This window comes from Hipposideros armiger, unplaced genomic scaffold (genome assembly GCF_001890085.2).
Source record: "Hipposideros armiger isolate ML-2016 unplaced genomic scaffold, ASM189008v1 scaffold_13, whole genome shotgun sequence".
Classification (NCBI taxonomy): domain Eukaryota; kingdom Metazoa; phylum Chordata; class Mammalia; order Chiroptera; family Hipposideridae; genus Hipposideros; species Hipposideros armiger.
Window position 1 is genome coordinate 1436264 of NW_017731363.1, and position 21973 is coordinate 1458236.

At 41.3% G+C, this 21973-nt stretch overlaps 1 protein-coding gene across 2 annotated transcripts in view; it reads left to right on the top strand.

The window, feature by feature from the left end:
* Positions 1 to 20385, top strand: part of ZRSR2 (zinc finger CCCH-type, RNA binding motif and serine/arginine rich 2) — a 23690-nt gene extending 3305 nt beyond the window's left edge. Inside the window, exons 3-11 of one of the 2 annotated variants that reach the window (XM_019665720.1) lie at positions 1517 to 1595; positions 4431 to 4539; positions 4748 to 4834; positions 8565 to 8603; positions 9222 to 9340; positions 14512 to 14725; positions 16543 to 16598; positions 17354 to 17463; positions 19593 to 20088. In XM_019665720.1, coding sequence (XP_019521265.1) covers positions 1517 to 1595; positions 4431 to 4539; positions 4748 to 4834; positions 8565 to 8603; positions 9222 to 9340; positions 14512 to 14725; positions 16543 to 16598; positions 17354 to 17463; positions 19593 to 20074 — 1295 coding nt within the window. In that variant the 3' untranslated portion in view covers positions 20075 to 20088. Of the gene's footprint in view, positions 1 to 1516; positions 1596 to 4430; positions 4540 to 4747; positions 4879 to 8564; positions 8604 to 9221; positions 9341 to 14511; positions 14726 to 16542; positions 16599 to 17353; positions 17464 to 19592 lie in introns of those variants that run through there. The other variant, XM_019665728.1, reaches the window with a different exon arrangement.
* The last annotated feature ends 1588 nt before the right edge of the window (positions 20386 to 21973 follow it).

Below are 21973 nucleotides of genomic sequence, written 5' to 3' on the forward strand. Positions count from 1 at the left end.
TTACTGTGTCCTCCCAGGGGAGATAACTGATATCATTCCATCAGGTCCCAGTCACACCTGAGACACGCCCCAGAGAGAGCTTTACCGATATCATTCCACCGGGCCTCAGTCATACCAAGACCCTCTTTCATGACTAATAGGGTCAGGGGCTAATGCAGAGGGGGTGGTCTTGGAATCGGCTATAAGGCAACACTATATGAGTTAGAACTTATCCTAATTTTTTTTACTGATTTTTAATTTGAAGTATTGAAATAATGTTTACTTGCTTAAGAAAAGTAAATTATTGTAATTATCTAGGAGGAGGCGAGCCTTTGGTGAGACCTATACTCAATATACATAACAGACACAAATCTTTTTCCTTTAAGCCAAGATCTTCTGTTACATTTCCTTAAGATCACTTCAGTTTTCCTCATTTTTTTCCTCAAATTTAAATTCTGAATAGAAGATATGTTTATTTTATTAAAGATTGTCTTCCATGTTTTTATTTTGAAAATGTCCCAATGTGCAGAAGGTTGAAAAAAATACTACCATAAACATCCATGAACTCTTCACCTAGATTTGCCAATTATTAACATTTTGCCTTTCTCTCTCTGTCTCCCTCTCTTGCTCTCTTTATATGGATAAGTACATAATATACAAATTTTTTTCAGAACCCTTTGCAGGTCAGTTGGAGACACCATGATCCTCACCCCTAAATACTTCAGCCTGCATCTCCTAAGAATAAGGACCACAATACTAAACTTGCACCCAAGTAAAGGAACAAGAGTTCAATGATAGGATATGTGGGCCATATTTAAACTTTCTCAGACCAAGATAATTATTTAGAAAAGCCCAACCAGTCGTCTGGTTAAATGCCCCGCATTCTGGATGAGTCTGTCTTCTCCCAATTAGCTTCGGGTTACACTCTTTATGGCAAAATACCTAAAGCTGCTGCTGTGTACCTCTCATTGCATACATCAGGGGACCTGTAGTGTCAGGCGGTTCTATTCCTAGCGATGCGAATTGTGGTCAGTGTTACCAGTTATGTGGCTCCATTGTAAAGGATGTTTCCTCCTTTGTAATTAGTATGTAACTATGGGCTGATATTTTGAGATGGTGTAAATATCCTCTTCTCAACAAGCTTTCATCAATGTTTTTAGCACCTTTGTCCAAAAGTAGTATTTACAGTGAGGGTTGCAAAAGTGGTGACTTTTCTACTTAAGTCTTTCCTGCATTTCTTAGTCGCTGTTCTTCTGTAAAGATGGATGTTCCCTCCCATACCCCCATCGCCTTTTTGAATATCACTATGGAACCATCGATTAATTTTTTAAATTTAATGTGTTATCTACTACCATTGTTGCTCTTTTTTATGCTCACGTTATACCAAATTTGGAGGTTGCAACCCTTATTATTAGAAAGGTATAAGAAGAGGTTTGTACCATAATTGTAAAGATTAAAGAATGTATTTTTTTCCTGATTTATTGACTAAGGTTTTGTGATACTCAGAGAGTTTAATAAAACATTTAAATTCCTTCAGGACTCTCACAGAAGGAGGAGGAGGAAGACTCTTTTATTGAACAACAACTAGAAGAAGAGAAGCTGTTGGAGATAGAGAGGTCAGCACTGATTAAAACGCTTGTGAACCCAGTTATTTCATTTGAATATTATAAGTCTTTACTAACTAGTATGGATCTTCTTTATAAAATCTTGTACAAAATAGGTCTTATAAAATACCCTCGATAAACTAAATCTCTAGTTGACAGGATAAACCTAGATGTTGTCATTTTTTTTTAATGGCAGTATTTTTCACTGTTTTTGCTAATTCGTGAATGTTTTTGAAAAATCAAAATAATTAAAAAGTATAAAAGGGCTTCAATGAACTCAACATACCTAAAGATAGTCACTGTTAAGAATATACGAAAGTACATGTACTGTACATATGTATTTCTATAACAGGATGATGTTTATATATATTTTTTCTCTAAATTGCTTTTTTTGCCAAATATATAGGACATTTATTTCAGTGTTGATGCAGAGATCTAATTCAACCATTTCAATAGCAAAACAGTGTCCACTATATAGATGTAGCATAATTCTTCATTCATAATTTATCATTCTCTACTAGTGAACATTCAGGTTATTTACTATTATAAACATTCATTTACTATGTGCTATTTATATTATTTACTATTAGTTTATTATTAATTTACCTTCAGGACTTCTATTATTATACAAAAAGTTGCAGTGAGCATCCATGACTTTATATCCTTGGTGACTGTCCTAGTATTTGCCTAGAAATGAAATGGTTGGGATCAAAGGATAAGTACATGTAAAATGTAGATGGGCAGGTAGGAAGGGCATCGGGTTTGCAGTCTGCAACTCCACCAACCATGAATCAAGGTGCCCATTTCTCCATACCTTCACTCACACTAGCTATTAATCAACTTTGAAAACTCCTATTGTGAAAAGTTATCTTTCATTGTCTCAAATGTACATTTCCGAATCAGTAGGGTTGACTATCTTTTTATATGTTTTGTTACCTATTTGTAGATTGCTTAAGCCTTTTATCTTTTTGGGGATACATTTTTTTAAGTTTGTTATGTAAGCAATGTTATTGATTAAGGATATTAATTCTTTATTTGTCATATGTGCGATGTATATTTTTCTCATTTTTTCATAAATCCTAACTTGGCTTACAGCATTACTTGCCATAATTTGGTTTTCATGTTGTCAACTTTTATTATGATATCTGGCCTTGGTGTCTAACTTGAAGAGGCCCACCCCCATTCATTCCAAGACAACAAAAATATTCTGCTAACTTTTCTTTTAGTATTTTTCAGGGGGTAATTTTTTTTGTAAGTGGTACACAATAATGTGAGTGTGCTTAATGCTACTCAACTGTATACTTAAAAATGGTTAAAATGGTAAATTTTATGGCATGTATATTTTGCCACAATGAAAAATAAAAAAGTTTTAAAAGGAGAAAACTTTATAGATACTCTCTAGCTATGTATATGTTCACTGGAAATGCCGCTTCTTTTCTTGTAATTAATTCCTGTTTTCTACCTAAGCACATAAATAGGTGGTGGAATTATCAAAATGTTTCCCCGCCCCTTCCCTCCTCCCCAATGCAATAGTGATTGGGAACGTGGAGTTGGATTCAGCCAGATCTGCATTCCAGTCCTGCCCTGCTGCTTACCAGCCGTGTTCAAGTTGCTTAATCTGTCTAAGCTTCAATTTCCTTGCCTTAAATATGGAGACAAAGTCAATCATAGTACCAACCTCATAGAATTGGGCAGATTAGACAAGGTGATAAGTGTATAGTGCTTAACACAGTGTTAGCAGATAGGAGGTGCTATAATAACTCTGGTTCTTATTATTACAGATTTCTGTTATGATGAAGATGATATACAGTTGACCCTTGAACAACACAGGGCTTAGGGGTGCTGATTTCTCTGAGCAGTCAAAAATCAGCGTATAACTTTTTCATATGCAATATGCCAGTCTCTACCATGGCTAAAAGACGTGTTCCTAAAATCTGCAGTTGGAATACATTTTCCCATAGAGTGTTTGAAATTGTGGTTAGGTCCCCAGGCTAGACATAAAACCTTACTTAATTCCTAATGTTGTTGAAGTGATATACAACAGTTTCTTATATCTCATTTCCCAGTTCAGATTCAGTGGGAAAATGCAATCTAAACACCCGAATGGCTAACTAAACTTTTGAAATATACCCCATCTTTAAAATTAGAAATGTGTGGTATTGGATGTCTGAGACCCCGTTTTAAGATAACATCACTCTTTATAATTGGTCATTTAAAAAAATAAACTAGACACCTGTTTATTTATTTTTATAACTCCTTGTCATCTTTTCTTGAAATCTGTAGCTTTCTTGATTTTAAAGACATGATTATGGTGTAGTTTTATTCTCCTTCTTCCAGCAGTTTTGGTGCTTGTGGCAAACCACAGGAGTCTCTTAACTGTGTAGAGTAGCAGTCCAAAGGTTCATGGTCAAAGATGCCAGGTTTTCCTAATGCTGAAATTCTGCCATTGCCACTTTTAAAATGCATAGAACAGGGAGGGCAATACTTCTTGGATGTGAAAAGTTGGATGTGGGCCTCTGAAGTTTGTTGCTCACTTTATTGGCACCTGAACATCACTATGGTCTACCTACAGGGAAAGTTGTAGTGTCGTTTTATGTAAAAGGTGTCACACACGCAAAGTGTAGGAGTAGTGATTTTTAAGCCATTACCCTCTAGGACGATAGTTGCTGAAATGTAGTGCTTTTCTGACATCTCTACTCATGTCTTCTGGTCTTCTTGCCTCCACTTAACTGCTCTCTAGAAAATGTCTTTTGTAATAGTTTAATTATTCCCATATGTGTCATTTTACTATCGTGTGTGTGGATTAATGCCCATTTCTTTTATTTGATTACATCATCACATTGATAGGAAAAAATTACATGAGGAATGGTTGCTGCGGGAGCAGAAAGCACAAGAAGAATTCAGAATAAGGAAGGAAAAGGAAGAGGCAGCTAGAAAACGGCAGGAAGATCAAGAGGTACAGTATTAAGCAGATAACCAGTGAACACACTAACTAGTTAACCAAAACTCATTGAGAGTTACGTGCCTTGAACTTAAAAGAATGGATATCATCCATTTTACTAAAGTTGTTCAAGTTTTTCATTTATTTGCCCCATATGTTAAATGTTTTAAAAAGCGAATCTGAAAAAAATATTACTTTTCCTTCTTTTTCCACCCCCGTAAAGAGAAAATTAAAGGAAGAATGGGAAGAACAGCAGAGAAAAGAGAAAGAAGAGGAGAAGCAGAAGCTACAGGAGAAGAAAGAGAGAGAGGTGATTCCTGTCACAGGAGGATAAACGCACTGCGTATCCTCTTAGTGAGCAGCTGGGCTTGTGGCGGGAAGAAGCTATAGACATGGCAGGGCTTGGGCTTCGGGGGCTTTGTTTAGAAAGAGTCATGGTTTTAGTATACACACTAGAGTTCCCTTCTGATGCTCTTTCGGTCTGCGCACTGGCGGATACTTTATTTTATTTTTTTAAAGATTTTATTGGGGAATTGGGGGAGGGGAGCAGCGCTGGGGAATCGGGGTAAGGGGAACAGACAAGTTGCTGTCCTTTTGTTCTTCAGTCTAGTTGTGGAGGATGTCGCTTCACTGGCCCATGTTGATATTATCATTGTGCTCTTCCTGGGTGAGGCAGATGGGTCGCTGGCCACTGGATGGCCGCTCAAGGCGACTCTTGGCAGCTCACACCGGTTGCTGGCTGCTCACGCCGGCTGTTGGCCACACACGGTAGCTTATGGCAGCCCCACTGCAGCCTACGCCGTCGCCAGCGACTCATGGCAGCCCAGCTCCAGGTCGAGCTGTTGTTCAGCATCTTAGCTGTAGAGGGCGCAACGTCACTGGCCCCCATGTGGCATCTAAACCGGAGCCCTGCTGCTCAGAACTGGCATCCCAAGCCAGCTCTTAACCAACGCGCCGGCCCTGCGGATACTTTAAGGTTTTTTGTCAGCTTTCCGCCTCTTAACTTTATACCAGGGGTTGGCAAGCTTTTTCTGTAAAGGGCCAAAGAAGAATGTTTTAGGCTTTATGATCTGTGCGGTCCCTGTTGTAAATGCCCATCTCTGCCAGTGTGCCATGAAAGCTGCCATAGATAATCAGTAAATGAATGGTTGTGGCTGCATTCCCAAAAAACTTAACTGTTTCATTTACAAAAACAGGCAGCTGGCCCCTGCTTTACACTATGTGCCACTCTAGAGCAAATGGTGTTTTCTTAAGGTTCCGTTACGCATGGGTTGACTTGGTTAGAGAATTAATATTTTGTAGTTGCCACATTTATTTAGTTCATAAGAGACTTAACTGCTCATAACATGTCAGCAAGGATTAGTCGATTGAAAGAAACAGGAACTCACGTGTGAGGAAATTTTTTTGTTATTAAATCTTGACTTCCTTTCCAACTTGGGCTATAAACAGAGTTGCTCATTTTAAAAAGATGTAAGGCTATATGTACGTATCTCCTGTATCTTTGGGATTGTTTTTAAGGCTTGATTTGGTATATTTTGCTGCTGTTCCTTAACAGTGTATTTTTTTCAAAGATATCACAGCTCCTCTTTCCTTGACTGATTCATCAGGATGTATCTTTTGTAATATTGCTGAGTTTGAAATGCATAAAATTGGGCAATCACCTCATGGGGGACATTGCATTTGTTTACATCCTAGTCATGATGGGTTGGAAGCAGCCTCTATGACCTTTGTTTTTCATGTCTCAGGCTATCAATTAACTCCAGTACAAATTTTAGATACCCTTTTTGAGCACTGCTTTCCAGGTAAGGCATGAGCACACTAGGGTTTTAGGTGCAAGAAAATCGTTTGGCACTTGTCTTTTTTTTTAGAGAGAGTGACCAATTCCCATTGTAACAGTAGAATATTCTTCAGTTGAGATCTTTCTGGCATTAGATAAAAGCTAAGGCTTTTTTTCAGAAAGCTAAGGCTTTTGTTTCCAAGGAAGTCTGGTGGGACAGTAAGGAGATGTGGGTAAGATGAAGTAGATTCTAAGCATATATAAAGGGATTTGCAATCTGTGTTTCTGCTGTGTGCTAGATCCTTCTCTAATGGATGGAGATAGAGCAGCAAAAATGACAGCCCTGTTCTTATTGAGCTAGTTTTCTAGATGAGAGAGCCAGATGAAAAGTAAGCCCAAAAGCTCATTTTAAGTGCTGTAAGATCATGTTAAATGCTATGAAGAAATAGAGCAGAGAGTCATGTGATAGAGTGACTGGGGCAGGGAAATACTTCTTTAGATTGTCTGGTCAAGGAAGACTTTCTGAGGGGCCGATGTGTGAGCTGACACCTGAGTGCAGAGTTCTCAGGGAGAAAAGGGGTCCAGGCAGAGGGAATAGGCCTGAGCATGGAGCTGAAAGAAGGTCAAGGTGCCTTAATCCTAGCGACCAAAGGAGCGAGCAGCAGAAGAGGTCAGGGGGGTAGGCAGGGTCAGATCATGTAAGGCCTCCTGGGTTGGAAGGAGGAGTTTGGATTCTATGCAAAGTGTAATGGGAAACGGTTGAAGAGTTTTTAAGCAGGGAATGGCTTCATCTGAGTTATATCTTTTACCTTTAACAGATTATTCTAACTTTTTTTTTTAAGATTTTATTGGGGAATTGGAGTGGGGGAACAGTGTTGGGGAAGGGGACCGGCCAAGTTGTTGTTATTCTATCTTCGTTGTGGAGGGCGCCAGTCACCATCTGGCTTCCCATCGGCAGCTCGTGGCCTCTAAGCTCAAGGTGCTGTGTTCAAGCTTAGTTGCGGGTGGATATAGCTACCATCCCATGCGGGAGTCGAACCAGCAGCCTTGTTGTTAAGAGCGCACGCTCTATCCACTGAGCCATCCGGGTGGCAGCTCAGCTCAAGGTGCCGAGTTCAGTCTTAGTTGTGGGTGGCCGTAGTCCACCATCAAACAGGCAGTCTTGTTGTTACACCAGCTGAGCCATCCTGCCACCTTTTGGCAGCTCAGTGACAGCTCAGCTCGGGCGCAGTGTCGCTGGCCCATGTGGGAATCAAACAGGCAGCCCTGTTGCTCAGAGCTCGCGCTCTTAAGCCAACTCTAACCAACTGAGCCACTCGGCTGGCCCCAGATTATTCTAACTTTTGTGTGAAGGGGTGGGGAGCTGTAACCAAGGAGGCAAGAGTAGAAATACAGTGACCAGTTAGAAGGCAGCTCTTCCAGATAGGACATGGTGATTTGGGTGAGGGTTGTGCTTAAAACAGAGAAGTACACAAACTGGGGTGTGTGGAGGCAGAGTCAGCAGGACTCTAGCTGGTAGACTGAATGGACAGGGAGGGGAAAGAAGAGGGGAGTCATGCATTTGTAGGCTTTTAGCTCGAACTGAAATGGGGCCCTTAGGTGGGTGAGGGGTATGGAAGACCTAGAGTTCTGTTTTGAGCGTGTTACGTTATCAAGGACCCTTAAGTGACCAGGTAGAGTTATCAAGTAAGCAGCTTGACAGACAAGTTTTTTATGTAATGCCTTAAGAGGCTAGGAAAGAGAAGTCTGTTGATCATAATTTCAAAAGTCATTTAAATGCCAATGAGGTGAAAATTTAGTGGCATACTGCAGGACTTCCTTTGCCTTATTGAAAAGTTTGAGATTTTTCATCACTCCTAATTACTATTGTCCATGTCCTATTTTAGCATCTGTTAAATGTTTATGATGCTTCAGCTAGCACTGCGTTTGATCATATTCACGAATACCTCATCTTAAAAACTAGAATGTGGTGAATATGCTCAAATATACTAAATATTACTGTTACTAAAACTATTATAAGATGATATATTCAGTATTTTGCAATCTGAGCCATGAAATGTTCTGTTTGAATAAAAACTCTCAGTTGTATATCCTTTGAAAGCTTTGTGGAAGATCTGTGCTGTAGAAAGCAAATTGAAATCTGAAGCCTTTTGTATGTGTGGGTTTTTTAAAATCGTTACAATGACATTCTTAACCAGAGAAACCAGATATGACTTACCTGACCTCCAGGTTTTCATTAGTCCTATGTTTGCACCATTTGTAGGAAGCTGTGCAGAAGATGCTGGAGCGGGCTGAAAATGAGGTATTTTTAAAACCTTTCGTTAAGAATTTGAGACCAATGAACATGTCTTTAAAAACAATACTTCCAGTAATATTAATTTTGCCGTATGCTGTTTAGATCATGCCTGAATATCTGGAATCAATTTTGTGGCGCTGGGATTTATACAACAATGAGAATCACAAAAGTTTATTGACAAACATAAGCAAATGGTATCAGATCACCCCTGTGGATTGTACTTGTTTATAAACAAGCACTTAATGTGTAGATAAGCAACATCACACACTCTTACCCCCGCTGGGCGGTTTAACGTGCTTCAGCGTAACCTTGATTTCTCTCAGTGGTGGCTCCCTAACAAGGCCTTCGACCCTTTTCGGAATGGATGGACACAGGGAAACTTCGGTGACTGCTCCTGGTTGCCGTAGTGATGCCTCATAATGGGCAACGACGGAACCAAGAGAGACACACAGCTCGTGTCTCAGCACAATTGTTTGTAAAGTCTCTATCTCATGTTACCACTTAATGTGTATATTTTTAAATGAATCTGTTTTTATTTGTGACCAAAATATTTGAATATATTTTAAACATTTAATTCTTCATGGAATCTTGCACCACCAGTAAACTCATGGTTATTTTCAACAGCTGGAAAATGCTACCACCTGGCAAAACCCAGAACCTCCCACGGACTTAAGAGTAGTGGAGAAAGATCGAGCTAATTGCCCATTCTACAGCAAAACAGGAGCTTGCAGATTTGGAGATAGGTAACTCATTTTGCTTTATCGTGTCCGAATTAAGTGACTCAAAATGTTGAGATTTTTGAGTTCTGGTTTTGGGGGTAGCATGGGCTTGAGTTTGAACTGTTCAGCTTGAGAACTTGTTTGGCAATTCTAGCAGGGGAACGCAGCTGCTCATATACCTTTGACTGAAGAACGGTCCTCTCTATTGAGGAAGGGGTTTGTTTGTTTGTTTTAAACTTGATTGGGGAACAGTGTGTTTTTTCAGGGAACAATGTGTTCTTCTCAGGACCCATCAGCTCCAAGTCAAGTTGTTGTCCTTCAGTCTTAATTGTGGAGGGCGCAGCTAGCTCAGCTCCAAGTCCAGTCACCGTTTTCAATCTTAGTTGCTGGGGGCGCAGCCCACCATCCCATGTGGGAATCGAACCGGCAACCTTGTTAAGAGCATGCGCTCTAACCAGCTGAGCCATCTGGCCGCCCACCGGCAGCTCAGCAGCAGCTCAGCTCAAGTCATTGTCTTCAATCTAGTTGCGGAGGGCGCAGATCACTGGCCCATGTGGGAATCGAACTGGCAACCCTGTTGCTCAGAGCTTGCGCTCTAAGCACCTGGGCCACGTGGCCAGCCCTCTGTCGAGGAAGGTTTTCCTTTCTGATCGAGAGCGCAGCTTCGGCAGGGCCGCACATGGGGCGGTGAGGGAGGAAGGGGACACGCGCCTAGCCAGCCAGATCAGCCCAGTCAACCCTAGAGATCAATGGGGTGACAGATGTCGCAGCCAGATGGCCCTCACATCCAAGTTTGAAATGCTCACGACCAGGCATCTGCCGTGTTCTTGCTGCTTCTCTAGTTCCCTAGCTGTCCACCCTCTGCTTCCCGCAGTCCTGTTCCCTGGGGTGCTTAGCCTACGTCTGTGACGGGCTTCCTTTGCGTTCCCACCACAGCTTTATGAAGATCTTTTGCTTTTTGTTTTCTTCCTGTGCTTGCATTAGTCCACGTGGGACAACTTGGATGGGAAAATCATCTATTTTAAGAAACCAGAGCAGCCTGGCTTTATTTCTTAAATGACAAACACTGCACAAACGAGGCTTTAAAAAATTGGCATGCCTACAGGGATAGCTGTGAAAGACAGGCTCTGAGTGAGAGGAGGAAAACTATTCTAATTTTCATTCTCAGTCTGCTCCAACTCAGGAACAGGCCCCAGGTTCAAACACAAGCCATAGCGGCTGTCACTTTGGGAAAGTTACTTATGTTCTCCATGCCTTAGTTTCCTCATATGCAAAATAAGCATTAAAAATAGTATCCCCCTTATAAGGGGGCTGTGAGCCTGAAATGAATGAATGCAGGGAAAGCAGGTAGGACGGTGCCGGACACATGGCAAACCCTCTCAGAGTGTTTGCGGGTGTTTCCATTTTATTCTTGCCCTTATTCTCTGAGACACTCTTGTCTCCTGCCTCTTTTGGGTCATTGTTTTTGTAACAAGTCATTAATGTGGTAAGCTAAGCATTAATGTCTTCATTCATTTAGCAAATATTGCTTATACCTATTATCCTACTATATGCCAGGCAATGGTGATGTTTATAATTTGGCCTGCTTATGACTAAACAACTCAAATTAGGTACATAATTCATAATGGTGAATGAAGCCATCTGAGGCAAAATCTAATTATTACTATGCATTCTGCAGAAGAAAAGATGTAATTGTATCATAGTGTCCTATTCAAAAAAGGGATATAAATTGGCAATTTCACGTGTACTTAATGAGAAACTGTATGTCATCTCTCATGTTTAAAGTTTTCCAACTGCAGGGTTCCTTACTTATGATGTGTAGCTAACATTTCCTTGAATTTTAAGACTTGTGGTCATCTGATTCTCAACCCTCCTTCTGTTCTTCTGTTGGGCATAAGGGAGAGAAGGATAGATGTCCTAAAAGGTTTCAGGAAATCAGTTGACAGTATGTATTTGTGGAAAAGGGAATGGGCTGGCAGGCTTTCAAAACCATCTCAGAAAATATTGACAGTGGTCAGATTAGTTTGTGAACACTCCTTAATATCCAATAGGCATATGAAATTTCACCATCACAACTATCAAAAAAAAAAGTATGACAGCTATTTGGATGTTTTCATCTTTCAAGTGATGAGTTGTGAAATAAAATCCTATGAAATTAGCGGTTACAAAATCCAACACCATCCCTTCAGACAAAAATACGGTGCCCCTTTTACAGGGAGCCACTGGGACTTAACTTGCTCCAGGTCACACAACTTTTCTGTTGGGGTTTGTCACGTCATCAGACAGACACTTTCATAGCCTAAGCATTTCTTTGGTGGTTTTGTTTTTGTAATTATTAGAGTCCAATTCTAGAACCTTTCTGATGTTGTTTTTTTTTTTTTTGGAGTCACAGCTTTGAGGGGAGTTATTTTTTTTTTCTCCTAAAACAACACAATTACTGCTGAAAAACAAAACTTATTTATTGGGGTAGTTATTTATACCTCACCAATTTCCAGAAGTGATTTAAAGAAAGTTCACAATCTCCTACACTAAGTGTAATAAATCAAAATCAAAGAAAGGAGATGAAAACGAGTTGTGAATGTGTGGTACACTTGGCCCTGGGTTTTAATACATCACAGGTAGATGATGAGCTATGTAGTTCTTACCAAAAAGGAAGACTGAGCAGTATCTCGGGAATGACAGAACTTTGCCTGGCAGCGGATTGGAAGTGTTTCTCCTGTGGAGTGCTATATAAGACATCGAGTAGGAAGGCGGACAATGTCTTCGATAGATGTATTATTAACAATTGCATATGTAACTTTCATGAGAATGTTTCTTACAGAGACCTTCAATAAATGATTACAGTCTAACCGCAACATATATATGAGGCCAGTGGTGGGTACCTGGAGCACTAATCAGTTAGCTAGCTGTACCTGAGGGGGCATGTGGAGACACCTCCCCCCCCATTTATTGGCAGTCCTTGGGCTAACATAATGTGTATGGGGTTTTGTGGCAGTCTTACTTGATTCAAGTATCTGAGTAATGGGTAAGTAGCAAGTCTAAAACCAGGGGTTCCCAAACATGGCTGACCATCAGGATCAGGTGGGGAGTTACTTTGAAAGGATGGATCCCCCACTCTTGGAGGTCTGAACAGATGGTCTGGGGCAGGACCTGAGAAGTCTCAGTTCTCCCCAGGTGATGCTGAGAATCACACAGGCTTGGTACCAGAGCTGTAGACTGTCTTCCCGAGTATGTCTTGTCTTAGCTGACTTTTCAGTAGGAGTCGTAGGGCTGGCCTTGAATACACTCGTATTGTATGGCCTGTCTCCTGGCCAAGGGGGCACTTTCCCTGGACGGGGACTTTGGTTCTGTTCCAAAACTCACAAATGCTCATTTGCTACCCTGGGAACTAGAGCCGGCTTCATTTAGATATAATAAGCCTGTGAGCTGAATTTTAACCTTGTTACATTGGTTTCTTGTTTAATCCCACATGTGTTTCATACTTGTAAAATTTTGATTCACTGCTAGCGCTGCCAGCCAGGTTGAATCCTCGCTCTTTGTTCTGCTGGTGGTTATACTTGGGAAGATGGATCTCATCACAGGAGCTCTTATTGAATAATCTAAGCGGGTCCTTTGGGAAATAGAAAATTTCCCATTAATGAACACTGCACATTTCTGAGCTGGGCACGGTGCGGGGGGCACTGTGAATACATTCTCTCTAGGTGCACAGATGCATATCACAGACCTGGAAAGGGAATAGGAGTTCAACATTTAGTCATTTTAGGGCCGTTGTTCTTTCTAGGACTTGCCTAGTTCTTCAGATTTTTCTCTTCCTAAGCTCTGGGGATATTTTTTTCTAAAAATTTTGTCCTAATCAGTTTTTTTTTAAAGATTTTTATTGGTGAATTGGGGGGATGGGAACAGTGCTGGGGAATTGGGGGAAGGGGGACAGACAAATTGCTGTCATTTTGTTCTTCAGTCTAGTTGTGGAGGACGTTGCTTCACTGGCCCAAGTTGGCACCATCATTGCGCTCTTCCCTGGCGAGGCAGATCAGTCGCCGGCTTCTGGACAGCGGCTCACAGCGGCTGCTGGCCGCTCACACTGGCTGCTGGCTACATATGATAGCCCATGGTAACCCACTGCCACAGGGACTGCAGCCCACGCCGTCGCCGGCGACTTACGGCAGCCCAGCTCCAGGTTGAGCTATTGCTCAGCATCTTAGCTGCAGAGGGCAGTGTCACTGGCCCTCATATGTGGGATCCGAACCGGGGCCCCCTGGCATCCCAAGCGAGTTCTTAACCATCGCGCCACTCGGCCAGCCCCCTAATCAGTTTTTTAACTAGAAGCCTAATCAGGAAAATTTTGATGATTTGGAATCTTGAACTACATTTTTTTCCTCATTTGATTTTAGAAAGAAGTAAATAAACTCATAAAGATTTTTTTAAAAATTACTCAGGTATAGCCTGGTCCAGTATATACTATGAAAACAACATTGAGCCTCCATCAATTAAGTAAAAATTAGTTCCACGTATCACATCCTAAAATGAACAGGCAGTAGGAGACTGTAGGTTTCTACGGTCGCTTGGCTCCTCTCTTACCGGCCATGTGACTTGGGTGAGTCTGCTTCTCTAGGCCTCAGCTTCCTTCTTTGCAAAGTGGAGGAAATACTAGTCCCCACTTGCCCTAACAGGTTGCAAGGATCAGAGGGAAAAATTTAAAAGTGTCATGAAAACTATGAAACACTGTACATATATGAGATTGAGATACTCCACTAGCTAGAAACTCTTAGATACCCGTCTCTAAGCATTTGGTTGAAGATTGTGTAGAACCGGGATTGTCGTGTTCTCACCTTCTTCCTAAGTCTCGCACAGGATATCTGTGTGCCTGTCACCATAATGCGTTAGGCCAATGTACCTTCTTTTCCCCTATTCTTTCACATGCGTAAGGCTTCCAGAACTTCATCAAAAGGCAGCTGAAGGGCATATGAACTTGGAAATAATTCCCACCTTTACATGTTATTGAGTCACTATACTGGTCAAGCTTAGAACAGTTTTCTTAAGTGTTGAAATTTGATGTCTGAATGGGTTTTATTATCTTACAATTAAGTCGAAACAGCCAAGTGACTTGAGTCTCTGTCTCAAAGTTTACAGCAAACTCTTTGTGTGTCATTTCTAACTATTAGAGTGATGAACTGAAGCTTTTCTTTCATATGCAGGTGTTCACGTAAACACAATTTCCCGACATCAAGTCCCACCCTTCTTATTCGAAGCATGTTTACAACGTTTGGAATGGAGCAGTGCCGAAGGGACGACTATGACCCCGACGCCAGCCTGGAGTACAGCGAAGAGGAGACCTACCAGCAGTTCCTGGACTTCTATGAGGACGTGCTCCCGGAGTTCAAAAACGTGGGGAAGGTGATCCAGTTCAAGGTGGGCATGCACAGTGCATGTGAAGGAGGGGATCGGTTCACTGCCCTCCAAAGTGCCCAGTGGGATGAGAGAGCGAGGGCACAGGCACTCTGCCTGGGTGGGGACGTGTGCCGTGGTGCAGTGCCTGGCCCGGTATCCGGCACCCAGGCCCTCGTGACTGTTACTTCCTTGTCTTGGTAGAAGTGCTACATGAAACCGTGTACTAGCATGAAAGTTCCTGGGTGCCAGGGGCTGAATGGGAAAGGCTCTTTCATCTCCTCAGTACCTTTATGGTCCAACTCATTCCCAGCCAGTGAATTTGCATAAGGTCTCCACAGATACTCGTGAAGTTCAAGGCTACACTTCTTTCTACTGATTTCAAGACTTTTTAAAAGTTTTTTAAAAAAGTCTTTCCCCTTTGCCCTTTCCCCTTCTGTTGCATATGCCTTCCTGTCTTCACACTACTTCTCAGCACAAGCAGTAAACACTAAAGCAGAAATGCCTGGCCACACACAATGCGGTGCCACGTTAGTGCACCTTGTCTAGGCCTGCACTCTTGAACATGTCACCCGACTGCTTTGTGCCTTTTCCTCATCTGGAAAGTAAGGGGATTAGACGACATCAGCAGCTTCCCTCCCGGGGTCCCTGCATTATACGGCTCCGTGAAGTTAGTGGTAGAGCCGCTTCCGAAACTTCAGACTGGTTAGTGGAAATCACACCACTATGTGCAGCAGGCCACCCACTAAGCTCGGTGTGTATTTTTTCCTTTTGTTTAGAATTCTGTCAGCCAAGCTCATGCTAATCACATTGGCAGTTATAAATGGAAAGCTGTTTGTTTTGTAAATTTTTAGAAGGAAAATTCGCAAAAGACCAATTCATCATGAAAAATTAATAATGAGTCCTTGAGTACCACTGGCTTAAATGGTCTCTAAGGTCCCTGGCGCTGTTGATGTGACCTGCTGAGGCCTTTCAGTCCTTCTCCTAAGGATGGTGGTCTAAACTGTCCATCAGTACGGATCCTGCCTCTTTTGGGATGCGCTAATAAAAATACTGTGGAATAAATTTCTAAAGTTACAGATTTATTTTGAAAATAAAAGCTAAACATAAGTGTGAATATTTGAGGACCTTTTTATACCATTATTTAAAACCAGATCATATGTGTCATTTTTGAAGGCAAATGATCAGATGTTCAGCCTAAGGAATCATAGGAACAGGGCATATTAAAATGAGATAGGATTCACACCTATCAGGTAAAAAATGATCAATTCTTTTAATACCATGAGTGGGTGAGGGTATGTGAATTAGTAAAACCACTTCAGAGGGCAGTTTGTCAGTACCTAGTGAAGTTGAAGGTACTTGTCACCTACTTATGCACACTCGACACATCTGCACTCAAAGACATGCATGTCTGCATGTGTATACATAACACGTATATGCTATGGCACACATATGATATTTGGGTGCGTGTGTGTGTATTTCTGTTTGGAATGTGAAGGATACACCCAGCCTCAGAGTAGTGCTCGTTTGTGGGATGTATATATGGGCTGATTTCTGTTCTCTGTATTTTTATGTATATGTAAACATATCTATGGTGGCGGGGGGGCGGGGAGGAAATCTGGACCAACAGGGATCAGATGGTTGGGGCTTGCATGCGTTATGTGCTGAAGTATGCCTTAGATAGATGTGAGAGAGGGGTAGTATCTCGATTTTGAAATCTTCAGTTGATCACTCAGTTTGGTAGTGTTGGCCAGACAGAGTGCATTTGATGACTTAAGGGCTTCTTTCCCTTAGTTTAGTTTTGTTTTTTTTTAATGATAGAATTCTTTCTTGCCCCTTAGGTCAGCTGCAATTTGGAACCTCATCTGAGGGGCAATGTGTATGTTCAGTATCAATCGTAAGTATTCTGAAAGTAAAATGTCTTCACATTCTATCACAGTAGTGTTGTGATTATGTTGGCATCCGGGATTTTTCCACTGAAAATTTAGCTTTCATATGCATGGTATTTTTAAAAATGTGAATATTAAGAGCTGATACAGAAATATAGAAGGGATTTGAAATGAATACATTTGTATTTCATTCTTTGTATGCTTGCAAAGTTTTGAATCTTTTGCAATATAGCTAGTTTTTTACTTATATAATTTTAATAATTAAAATACAGACTGAAAAGGGATAACTAGAATAGAGAATAGAAAAGTATAAATCGAAAGAGCCAGAAATTGAAGCTCCAGGTAATCCTCAGTGTACAGCTAGTGTGTCATTTCTGCTCAGTTTGCTGTTTGCCGGGGTTGTGCCGTGGCTAATGGGTTAAATTAGCCATTGTAATAAGAACAGCAGTCCTAGCTGAGAAAGAACAGGCTCTTGACAATGGAAGACACTTCTGCATTTTTAAGGGGCCAATCTTCTGGTTTAAGAAGCTTTGGTTCAAGGCCATTTCCATGCATCAGAACCTCTCAGAGGTTTAGTGAAAGGGTTCCTGAATAGATGGTGAGCTTCAGGAGCTTGAATGCTCTAATGGGAACTCCCTGGCTAGTACAAAAGCAGTGAGCTTGGTGGTCCTACAATAAACTAATAAGAGGGTTAACTAACAACAGGATTAATCTACATATTAGAACGTTACTGTAAAGTGGAGCCTTTATTTGTGGTTTAAAGGGAAGAAGAATGCCAAGCGGCCCTTGCCCTGTTCAACGGACGGTGGTATGCAGGACGACAGCTTCAGTGTGAATTCTGCCCAGTGACCCGGTGGAAAATGGCCATTTGTGGTAAAATACAACAGGATGATTTTTTCCCCCAGTTGTTCCACTGTTACATAAAGGACAGACAATCTTTTAAAGGGGTGAAGCATAGCTTTTGCCTCTCGCAGTAGACAAGCCTAGGTGATGGATTATATAAAGGGCATCATCACATTTAAGACCTGTAACAGACCTTGTGGGTCACTTTATGCATGAGACGATTGAGGTCACAGTGTATCAGTGACAAAGTTGGGGCTAGAATTCCAGTCTTCTCATCCTCACTCCTGGGCTCTGTGCCTGGCACTTCAGGAAGCCTGAGATGTTGTGTCTGTGGGGAGCCATCTTACTGCGCTTTCAGAGGTGTTTGTTATTCATTGGCTCCCCTCACTAGAGCTATGTTTTCCCCCATCTTTGTCCCTAATGAATCTTTGGTTATCCTTGCCACCTAAAACATTACCTATAACATTCCCTGCCTTGCTTGAAATACATGCTTTTGTATGATGTGGCGCATTCAGTCAGGCTGACTCATCAACAGGAAATGAGTCAGTCTTTTGAGTAGCCAACAATTTTGATGGCCTCTTTCTCTTGATTTCTATCAGATAGGCTTAGCCAAACTATTGTTGATGTACCCGGGAGCTAAAACATGGGCTACTCAGGCCTTAGGGGAGATCTTATTTTCTTTGCTTTACACTTGCCTGCTTAAAACCTTATTAAAAAATCTGTCCTTTATATATAAAGTATGAATCTTTGCCAACCTGGCCTTAATGGATGCTGTCAGTTAAAAACCATTTACTGAAGGAGGAAAGAAGAAAGTTTAGAATTCCTTGCTTTGGAAACCAGAAGACCCATTACACTTTAAAGGCTTGGGACTGAAAGAAATGGAACTGTTTTCTCCATAAAGGCAGCCAGTTACTTTTGTCAGTTCCTGGGAATCCAGTGTGATTTTGGTGAGGTGCTTTGTTTTGTTTTGTTTTTTTGTTGTTTTTGGTTTTTTTTGGTGACGTGCTTCTCAGTGTGACTTTGAATCACCCAAAGCAGGAGACTATTTCACTTGTTATTTTTAAATAACAGCGTGGTTATTTTCCCTAATACGTAATGATGTTGAGCATTTTTTCACGTCCTCGTCATTAGTTATTTGTGTATCTTCTTTGGTGAGGTCTATTCAGATACTTTGCCCATTTTTAATTAGGTTATGTCTTTATTACTGAGTTGTAAAAGTTCTTGATATATTCTGCAGACCAGTTCCTTATTACAGATATGCTTTGCACATATTTTCTCCCATTATGTGGGGGTTGTCTTTTCATTTTGATAGTGTTCTTTGATGCACAGAAGTTTTAAATTTTGGTGAAATCCCATTTATTTATTTGTTTATTTATTTTTGGCTTGTGCTTTTGGTGTCATAGCTAAGAATCCATTGTTTAGCTCAGCATCGTGAAGATTTTACTTGTGCTTGTTTTTGAGTTTTATAGTTTGTCTTACATTTAGGACACTGATCCATTTTAACTTTTTGTGTAGCGTGTGTGGTATGGAGGTATTTCACTTTGAACTGTTTGACATATTTTGGGAATTTACTGCTTTTAAAAAAAAGGTTTGAAAACCCCAAAAGGATCTCTAAGTTGTTCAAATAGATTTCACCTTTGAAAAGAATCTTCCATTTTCAAAGCACTTGGTAAAGGTAAAGCATTAGGCCAGTGTTGACCATCTTCATCCTCCCCTTACAGTAGGTTCTCTCTTCTGGCCAGTCGCTCTGTCCTGCCACCAGCATGGCATGCCCTGGAAGCACACTGCCACGGGGACTCCAGGGGCTGCAGCTTCAGGATTAATGAGGGATCTGCTTTGTCAATGAGTGGGACTGTGAACCCTAGAAACAATTATGTGGTCGCCATTTGCTCGTTGCACCCCACACCATCGTCTACTAAGGAACGGGGTAACCTGGTTAATTCAGACTTCAGATTTCTTACCTTTCAGAATGCCAATTTTTAGAGCTTGAGAATATTTTGGAAATCTGGGAACCACACCTGTGACATCAGTTTATTGCAAGCACCTTTTAGATAATTCCCAGTAGACACTAGTTCTGTCAGACCCAAACATGAGACATGTACCTTCTAAGAAGGATAAAGGAGCAGCAATAATGCCATTTCCTCACTGTGCCATTGCAGGTTTATTTGAAATACAACAGTGCCCAAGAGGGAAGCACTGCAACTTTCTCCATGTGTTCCGAAACCCCAACAATGAGTTTTGGGAGGCTAACAGGGACATCTACCTGTCTCCAGATCGGAGCGGCTCCTCTGGGAAGAACTCAGAGAGGAGAGAGAGGATGGGCCACCATGACGAATACTATGGCAGGCCCAGGAGGCGGAGGAGCGCGAGCCCCGCCCACTCCTACAAACGGAACGGGGAAGCTGAGAGGAAAAGGAGAAGTAGCCACAGGGCCAAGAAATCTCACAAGCACACGTCAAAAAGTGGGGAGAGGCAGAGTTCACGAAGCAAAGGAAGAAAAAGGGACCGGGGCCGGAGCCACCGCAGCCACAGCCGCAGCCGCAGCCGCAGCCACAGCCCCAGCCCCTCTAGGTCCAGGAGTCACGGCGGGAGGAGGTCGGGTAGTAGAGACCGAACTACTCTTAGTCCCAAACGCAAATAAACCGATTTTGCTCTGAAATGAATGAGTATCTTATTTATTATGGCGGCTATATACCCGGATAGGGGGTTGGCAAGTCTGGCAGAATCCTCTAACCTGGAACCCTATTTTAAAATCCTCTTATTCTCTTATAATTGTGTGTCGAGTATAGAAAACCTAAAATGTATAAATAACATGAAAATTACTTGTAATCCTAACCCTTACAGTTAATCAGTTAACACTGGAGCATTGCGCTAGTCTTTTTTATCTTTTTAGGAGTGTGCACACATTTTTTTTACACGAAGATCATATATAGCTGCAGTCAGATGTGCTTTTTTTCACTTAAAACATTGTCATATTTCATGAAGCCCTATTCTCAATGCTTTTTTTTTTACTCACTGCATAGTGTGGCTCTATCAATTTATTCAACCATATCCCTGTTGTTGGACTTTTAAGTTATTTTAAGTTTTTGCACTATTAAAGAATACTGTGCTATAAACAACCCTGTGGTGCATTTCCTTATATATTTTCATTCATTTGTGATCATTTCCTCAGGATAAATTACATCAAGAGATAAGGATACTGAAGAATTTCTAAATTGCCCTCCAGAAAAACTACAAGAAAATCATCAATCATAACTTTTGCTGTTCCCATACACCAAGTTACTTTAATCTTTGCCAGTTTGGTAAACTTTATGTTTAACTGCTCATTTCTGTATGCATTGGCTAAGCCAAACACTTTGTTCTGTATTTAATGGCCAACAAATGTGCTTGTTTGCCCTTTATTAATAATCTATTGGATTTATCTACATGTAATGGCTGAAACAACTTTGTTTACTTTAAAATTCACATTCTCAGTTTGAAAGTACTAAAAGGTAGTCAATTTTTTCCCCTCCTTTCTACCTCATATTTGCACTCCCTCCTCAGCTTAGAGGTTTTCCATCAGGGTGTTCATCTTTATAGTGGGGGGAGTTCTTTAGATAGAGGCAAATTTTATTTTTGTAATTTTCAGGAAAATTAGAGTCATTGCCACTGACTATGCCTAGTGTTAAAGCAATTCTGGTTAAAAAAAAAAGTGGTCAGAACATGCTATAAAAAAGTTAAAAGCAAAATATTCTTTGATTTCAGATCATAGATCTTTCCATGCTTCCTCATAAATTTTTAATTTTCTTAGTAACCTCCTTTCCATTGACATACTGGGGATCTTGAATTTCAGAGTAGCATTTGGCAACTTGAGATTTGGAAATAAGGACTTAAGGATATACAAAATAGTAAAGTTAACAGAAATGAAATAGGAATCGACTTCAAGATTGGGATTTCTGGGTATCTGTTGAAAATGGCAGTGCTTTAATCTGTAGCCTATAAAAGGAAGTATGTGGCCCAGAATACATTTTTTTTAAGATTTTTTTTTAATTGGGGAATTGGGGGAAGGGGAACCGACAAGTTGCTGTCCTTTTGTTCTTCAGTCCAGTTGTGGAGGATGTTGCTTCACTGGCCCAAGTTGGCACCATCATTGCGCTCTTCCCGGGTGAGTCAGATCAGTCGCCGGCTTCTGGACGGCTGCTCACGGTGGCTGCTGGCCGCTCACGCTGGCTGCTGGCTACCCATGGTAGCCCATGGCAATCCACTGCAGCAGGGGCTGCAGCCCACGCTGTCGCCGGCGACTCACGGCAGCCCAGCTCCAGGTTGAGCTGTTGTTCAGCATCTTAGCTGTAGAGGGCAGTGTCACTGGCCCTCATATGTGGGATCCGAACCAGGGCCCTCTGGCATCCCAAGCCAGCTCTTAACCAACGCGCCACTTGGCCAGCCCTACATTTTATTTTAAACATTGATTTGTTCCAGGCTTTAAATGCCTACTTTCTCCTAAAAATGATTGAGAATTTCCTGTAATTATCTACCAGAATAACTAATGCTGAATAATTAT